Raw genomic sequence first — 8,523 nt, forward strand, 5'->3', positions numbered from 1 at the left:
TTCAACCATTTTATTAAAGACAACAATAATTCATGTGTATTTCGCTAATTTCTTTCACATATAATACTAAATTATATATATTTCCTTTATATACACAGCTGAAACTGCAACAACTAATAACAATATTCATGTTTTGCTTTTAAGGAAACAGTTGGCATATCAGCTTAAAAAACACCACCGTTTTATATTCGACAAATAGCGATGTTTCATTTGTTGTATTTTTTCCCTTGGATAGTAATTGTTTCAAGTTGATATATGGCCAAATTTTAGGTTCAACAATACTTTACGATTTGGAAAATATTGGGAAGAATTATTACGGGGAGCTTTTTAAAGAAACATTATTCTAGACTAAAATACTTTCAGGCAATATAAAATGCAAATTATGGTCGTCTTGGGTCGCCAGTTGGCTACTGAACATCGATGCCAAGATTACAAGTAACCTTGTTACACTATTTAATCGTTTAGGTTACTAACGTAAGGACACATATCAATCCTTGTTTTGTTAAATTCAAATAAGGAAAATTACTATTAGCCTTCTGTCACACTGACTGGCGCAGAGACGCTATGATGTTTTGTTTAACATATATCAATAAGAAACACCTCATACATAACGAGCAAACACACAATTAGTATATTGTAGTATATTATTAAGGACGTAATAAAACCCCAAACCTCAGCACATCTTGTTACAAATATCAGTGAATGAATAATAAGTAGTACAATTAATTGAATATCGTTGGTAATAATATATGACTGAATACTTTAACTGTATTGAGTGTCGTAGTAGCAGTAAAAAGAGCAATTACATACAATACTAATACATGTTATTGTTTTAGGTTGAAATATTGCAGAATTTGGGTTTCAACAATAATTTGCTGATGTCTAATAAAGTTCATGAACTAAAAAGTATTTGGCGGGATTGTTATAACGAGCTTCTTTAAGATACGTTATTCTAGACTAAAAGACAAATACAATCTTTCTGGCAATACAAAATCGAAGTTATGACCATCTAAAACTCTAATTAGTTCCTATGGATTTCAGGAAGTCATTTTTTCTGTCTTTGATCAGCAGTCGGCTAGTGAACAATAATTATCTTAACATACTTAATTGTCCCCACTGTAACACCACATTTAACCGACTAAAAATACAGTTCTTACATAGTATAGTTACAATCATTGAATATTAATATGGTACTAATCTTCACAATCAATAGATGAAAACACAACCTGTATTGTGATTTGTTTATTAATATCAATAAAACCATTTCTAGGGTTCAGTATGTAATCTGAGCTTAGTTGATCCCATACATATGAATCGGCCATCGATACACAAGATTTAGCTCGAACTTTTTTTCTGTTAGCGTAGTCTTGCATCGATCCATAGAAACCAAACCCTGATCGAGCTTGTTTCTTGTAGTTTCCCTGCTTATAATCAGCCCATGAAGTATTATTTCTGAAATTACAGTCATCTTCAATGATTAAAGATTTACTATCATTGATATTAATAATTTTTAGTTTGAAACTGGCCCTGCATTTCACATTCGATGACTTGAGTTGGAGTTTTACATACCCGTCATCCACAAAAAGCGCTGTACTCGTATTATTCTTATTCCTAAGAACGCAATCCAATGCCCAGGCAACACCCTGAATTGTATAACATTGGGACATTTGATCTTGATTCCCCAAGACTTCATAAACTGAGTTATATTCATCATCACAACTCTCTTCAAAACTGCATTCAAATTGGTTCTCCACCGGTACATGTACATTACCAATTTGTTTGGACAAATGTTCAACATAAACGACCTCATTTTGAAACTGATTCCCAAAGACTCCATAAACTGAGTTATATTCATCATGACAACTCACATCAAAACTGCATTCAAATTGGTTCTCCACCGGTACATGTACATTACCAATTTGTTTGGACAAATGTTCAACATCAACGACCCCATTTTGAAACCGAGGACATTCATAATTGGGTACAGCAAAATCTTTATCAGCATCATTGATGGCTTGTCTCACTTTTGGAGTTGTATTCAGTATTTCTTCCAGTTGACTTCTGTTTAACACCTCACGTATCTGTTTGCCAAATTCCGACATCTGTCTCGTGTTTTCTTCGACGTCCTTAGTCATATCACTCATCACCTGCGCTTGCTTTAAATTAGGATTCTGTACTTTCAATTTTATTTTTCTGCCTTCATCTTTGAGAATGTGAATCATCGCTTCTATCCTTTGGTCAACTTTTTCACATTCTGCAGTCGAAAATTGATTGATTGTTAAAACTTCTTTTTTCAAAGATTCTACGATGGACTTGTTTAACGCCATTTTAATCTGAACCTTTTGTTCCAGTTCTTCCAGAATTAATTTATGTTCGTTTTCCACATCTTCAACATTCTGTAGGTTATGTCCTTGATGACTCGTAATAAAACATTTATAACATAATGTTATCTTGCAATCTTTACAATATAAATCCTTCTCTTTCTTATGTTGTCGACAAACAGACACCGGCACCGGCTTGTCATCGATATAAAAATTCACTGGAAAATCGTTTACTCCTCCATCCGGGATTTTGATGGATCTTGTACATAATGGGCAACGAAACAGGTTTTTCTTTGCTGTTCTTTTGACATAATCATCTAGACAGGAAGTACAGAATGTGTGGTGACAGTCGATTATTTTAGGTTTCGTAAAGTAATTTAAACATATACTGCAGTCATTTTTGTTTATTTTCTCAGCCATGTCGATAAACTGGTATGCTTCATTCATGCATAGGATATGAACAAGTAAGTTACCTGTGTGTCTATTCCACTTTCCAAGATCACGATGAAACAATAATACGAGTTAAGTCTCTTAAATAATCACTGAATACCAAATGAATGTATGTCCTTTAAATAATTGTAGCAGTTTTAATAGATTAAATGGATTTATTCACCCATTCACAAACTGAAAGTGAAACTAGAGCAATGACGGAATTAACAACAATGACAGATTATGGTTTCTATTTGAGGAGAGATTTCAAAGGGACAGTATGATAGTCTAAAATTAGTCTTGGTTAGATTAGTCTCTCTCACAAAAATCACAGAACACCAAATGAATTATCCATGAGCTTAGGATTGTTCTGTGGGTTCTCTGTTTTGTCCTACCAGTATCACACCTAGCTCTCTCATTCCATATATTTTCCAAGAAATGACGAAGTCACAATGCTAACGGGATTTTCTTTATAAACGGACACGCATGACAGATATTTACACTGAGTTGCCCCAATAGAAGTGCGGGGCTGTTTAACTTAACTCAAAGGGAGATTAAATGTTAGTAATGTGAAACTTTCAAATAAATGATATCCAGTGGCTTTAAAAAACAAAATACTTTTACATCACATATGCTTATATCTAAAGATACATTAGAGTGTATCTTCGCCCATTGATAATTTATTTGACTATACATTTACATGTCAAAATTAGATTTTACGAATAAGTTAAGATACATTAAACAAGACATCACTGAGTTACACATGTTTAAGTTTAGAAGGGTTCAACGAACGTTTGCTAAAAAAGCCCTTATAGGTTAATTATTGGATTTCGATGATTATGTTAGTAATTAAATACAATTAATTACATTTATTTTCCTGCTTGAAGTTTTACCCCTGTAAAGATGCATTATCTAAATCTGCCTAATGCAGATCTTTCGTTTGGCATTACTTAGACATTTATTCACATAACAAAATATATTTTTTAATTTTTAAATCAGTAGAATAGATATATGTGGTACATGTCTGATGACTAATTAAAGCCAAAAGGTGAAACCCTGAAAACATAACGCCTTTAGGTGACGTTCAGGGATTTTTTTGTTTTATTCCATTGACGTCGTCTCTGATTTTATAGTCTGCCACCCATCGCTACAATAAGATGAAATATATATATATATATATAAATACTTGTGCTAAGAATTTAAATATTAAATTTAGTATTTTTCCTTTTTATAAAGTCAATATTGACAATACTAGAGACGGAATATGGAAGCATACTTTATTGACCGCTTCAAACCAGATTTAAATGCTTAATTTGCCCCCTTCCCACCCTGTTATATTCTAAAAATATTTAAATAAAATCTTAGTATATGTTTTTACACGTTTCTCTTCGACATTATTTAAGGGGAATTGAAACCCTATATATCTTTATTTCTCTATAATCGGTTTATTAATCTCTTTACTTCTGTATGGTTCTATTGTCAAATTATACCAGGAAGATTATGCAAATCAATGAAAGGTTAAATTTTATTATAGCCAGATTACATAATTGGTCTATGAACCTTTATTTCATCTCATTATTCCTATATTGGCCATTGTTAAACTATACCAGGAAGACTATGTAGATTTATGTCATGCTATGTATTATATACTTTTAAACCTTTTGTTGTACGTTATCTAATATTATTTATAATCCATTGTCATGGAAATCTATTATTCTAAGAATGTATATATGTATCTATCGTATTTGTAATATTTTGTATACATTATTAATATCTGAAGACGCCCATAGAAGGCAAACAGCTAGCTTATATGATTTAATGTATGTCAGATATCACAACACAAAAAATATCGCGCTGCCCTGGCTATATGTGCTAACGATGACCATCTTTTCGTGAAACCTGCGGCTGACAAGCGTAACTTCCACTCTACAAAAACTAGGTCATTTCGGGACTAATATGGTTCAATTTTATTTCAATAATTCGCTTGCGCGTAGGGGTCTTTATCAATGGCAGAACCGGAGAAAAAAAACACGGGGTTGGATAGGCGACGCTACTTCTTATCATGTACAAGCGGGAAATTGAAACCACGCCACTTGACTCAATGACAGACCTTCTGAGAGTTTATCTTGTACATCAGACAAAAGATTAGCGCGTGATGGTTTGTAATCTTTAACCATTACACTTATCCTTACCAAATGACAGCTACAATTCCGCTGTTTCCAATGGATAATAGACGGTATCTAATGGATATTTGGCTGAGAGTGGATTGTACTATTTCCTGGATGCTAACAACTTTAAATTCATATTGATACAGAGATTTGTTCATTGGGTAGAGCGCTGGCTCGCTAACATGGAGAAACCGGGTACACAGTCTGTATATCAGTATATGGTGTGTCCACCGCGAGTGTCAATAACAGCAGCGCAGCGTCTGTACATGGAGTGGACCAGACGATTGATGAACGCCATTGGCACCTGGAACCACACTCTCAGAAAAGCCTGAAGCAATCCATCGGCCGTGTTTGGTCTCGATACGACGTTATTAAGTCTCCCCTGAATTTCATCCCAAAGATGTTAAATCGGGTTTATGTCCGGACTAAGAGCTGGCCAGTGCATAACGTTGACACCGTTCTACTGTAGAAATTCCCGAGTAACTCTGGCGGTGTGGCACGGACGTTGTCATGCTGGAAAAAGTTGTTTCGTTTCGACGACGTGTGAAATGTGGTATGGCGTGGGGTCTGAGAGCTTGATCGATGTAGCGCACTGCTGTGATGCCGCCTCCCGTCCCTGATCCAAGATTTCGGAACACCACAGGACCCACTCTCTGGTTCAGACCGATTCCACTCCAAACCGTTATGCTTGGGCCTTCCCGTAAATCTCGTTCCATGACACATTGGCCAGAATAACGAGGGGTGAGGATCGGTCTACGGTAATGTCTACGGCCATGGGCGTTCTCTCTGGTGAGACGTCGACGCACTGTATCGGTACTGAAGGGTCTACTGTGTGTTTCCGCTGTCTGGCGTGAATTCTCAGATGACTGTGTGAAGGTATTCTGCATGTGCTGTCGCACAACATGGCGGTCTTGTCGGCTTGTGGTAACCCTTAGTCTACCAGTTCGGGGACGATCATCCGTGGTTTTGGTGGCCCGAAATTGTTTCTGAAGCCTGTAGATGGTCCGAACATTTGATTGGAAGTGATTGGTAACGGCTGGGGCAGTGTGGTCAGCGCCGAGTCTTCCAAGCGCCTGGTTCCTCTGAGCTGTCTTGAGTCGTGAAATGCAGCTGACGTTGTAGTGTGAATGATTCAAACATGTATGGGGGTGCATTTTATAGGGCTCGTCGCAGTGAACAGCACGGGCAGCATGAGTTACATGAAAATCATGGAGAACACATTACCATCTCAGAAGTCAGGTTGCGTTTTTCAGAACATTTCCTGGGTTCAATTCTGTGTTTGGGAAGGGGCTTTATTGCTCAGGTAAAGTTGGAGATGTGGTCACAAGTATACAATAAAAACATTTGCCAAGTTTTATGCTTTGTGTCTATTCAGAGTAACATACCAACCTAACGTTTCTTTTGCTGCCTAGTATACATGTTTTATTAATATAACAGTTTACTGAATATTAATACATGTTTCATTAATATAACAGTTTACTGAATACTAATACATGTTTCATTAATATAACTGCTACATACAATACTAATACATGTTTCATTAATATAACCGTTACATACAATACTAATACGTCATGTTTCATTAATGTAACCGTTACATACAATACTAATGTATATTACATTAATTTAACCCTTACATACAATACTAATACATGTTTCATTAATATAACCGTTAAATACAGTACTAATACATGTTTCATTAATATAACCGTTATATACAATACTAATACATGTTTCATTAATTTAACCGTTACATACAATACTAATACATTAATATAACAGTTACATACAATACTAATACATGTTTCATTAACATAACAGTTACATACAATACTAATACTGTTTCATTCATATAGTTACATATTAATGTTTGTTTCAGGTTGAAATATTTGCTCGTTGCGGCAATTCAAAATAACAGTTCTGAACATCTAAAACTGCTGTTAGTTCCTTTGGATTTCCTGAAGTCATCTTTTTCTGTCTTGGATCGGCAGTCGGCTAGAGAACAATAATTATCTTACATACTTAAAGAAGCCAAGTCTCTAACTCAATATCATTCACAGTCTTCGACATTGCAAACACGACTTTTAAATCAATATTGATGTTGTTATCTTACCGTGAAAAGTTTGGCTTCTGATATCCAATATTTAAGACCAAATGAATTTTTTAAAATTGGCTCACGAATCGTGTGACAGAATGCTTTCGAGCGCCAGTTATATGAAGCAACTCGATGAACCAGTCTAAACATATCCCATGTAGGAGAATACTACCGGTGTAGACTGGAATAGTTAGACGCTTAAGACCGCCATTCAATTCACTCTTCGCGTATTTCGCCGAACATAACTGAATAGAAATTACAGTAAAACAGAAACGATTGAATGTAAATCAGTTTATATACATTCCTATTACATCATTATATGCGTTGCGATCCATTTGTGTCTATTTATAGGTGCCAAAGAATAGCGATTTACCTTTTTTAATTGGTCTCACTGTAACACCACTTTTAGCAGAATAAAAATACAGTTCTTACATGGTATAGTATACAACCATTGAATATTAATATGGCACTAATCTTCACAATCAATAGATGGGAACACAACCTGTATTGTGATTTGATTATTTGAATTAATAAACCATGTCTAGGGCCCAGTATTCAATCTGAGTCTAGTTGATGCGATACATATGAATCGGCCGTCGATAAACAAGACCTAGATAGAACTCTGCGAGGCGTGACATGTCCCATATTTTTACGATGTTTCTGAATGTCTTCCTTCTGTCCACAGATTGTTTTTCTGAGTAAATTATCTTTACTATTATTTCTGAAAAAATGTTCATCTTCAATGATAAATGATTCACTATCATTGATATTAATAACCGTTATATACAATACTAATACATGTTTCATTAATTTAACCGTTACATACAATACTAATACATTAATATAACAGTTACATACAATACTAATACATGTTTCATTAACATAACAGTTACATACAATACTAATACTGTTTCATTCATATAGTTACATATTAATGTTTGTTTCAGGTTGAAATATTTGCTCGTTGCGGCAATTCAAAATAACAGTTCTGAACATCTAAAACTGCTGTTAGTTCCTTTGGATTTCCTGAAGTCATCTTTTTCTGTCTTGGATCGGCAGTCGGCTAGGGAACAATAATTATCTTACATACTTAAAGAAGCCAAGTCTCTAACTCAATATCATTCACAGTCTTCGACATTGCAAACACGACTTTTAAATCAATATTGATGTTGTTATCTTACCGTGAAAAGTTTGGCTTCTGATATCCAATATTTAAGACCAAATGAATTTTTTAAAATTGGCTCACGAATCGTGTGACAGAATGCTTTCGAGCGCCAGTTATATGAAGCAACTCGATGAACCAGTCTAAACATATCCCATGTAGGAGAATACTACCGGTGTAGACTGGAATAGTTAGACGCTTAAGACCGCCATTCAATTCACTCTTCGCGTATTTCGCCGAACATAACTGAATAGAAATTACAGTAAAACAGAAACGATTGAATGTAAATCAGTTTATATACATTCCTATTACATCATTATATGCGTTGCGATCCATTTGAGTCTATTT

General features: G+C 34.9%; 1 protein-coding gene across 1 annotated transcript; it reads right to left on the reverse strand.

Moving 5' to 3' along the window:
- On the reverse strand, positions 1 to 2,950 carry LOC126828801 (E3 ubiquitin-protein ligase TRIM22). The gene has a single exon (XM_056102158.1). It carries the CDS (start codon positions 2,766 to 2,768, stop codon positions 1,194 to 1,196), a length of 1,575 nt encoding a protein of 524 aa, XP_055958133.1. The 5' UTR covers positions 2,769 to 2,950; the 3' UTR covers positions 1 to 1,193.
- Between the last annotated feature and the right edge of the window lie 5,573 nt (positions 2,951 to 8,523).

The sequence above is a fragment of the Patella vulgata genome, chromosome 7, assembly GCF_932274485.2.
Source record: "Patella vulgata chromosome 7, xgPatVulg1.2, whole genome shotgun sequence".
Taxonomy (NCBI): Eukaryota; Metazoa; Mollusca; class Gastropoda; family Patellidae; genus Patella; species Patella vulgata.

Coding starts and splice junctions, on each gene's coding strand:
- LOC126828801 (XM_056102158.1), bottom strand. CDS start 2,768: ATGAATGAAGCATACCAGTTTATCGACATGGCTGAGAAAATAAACAAA.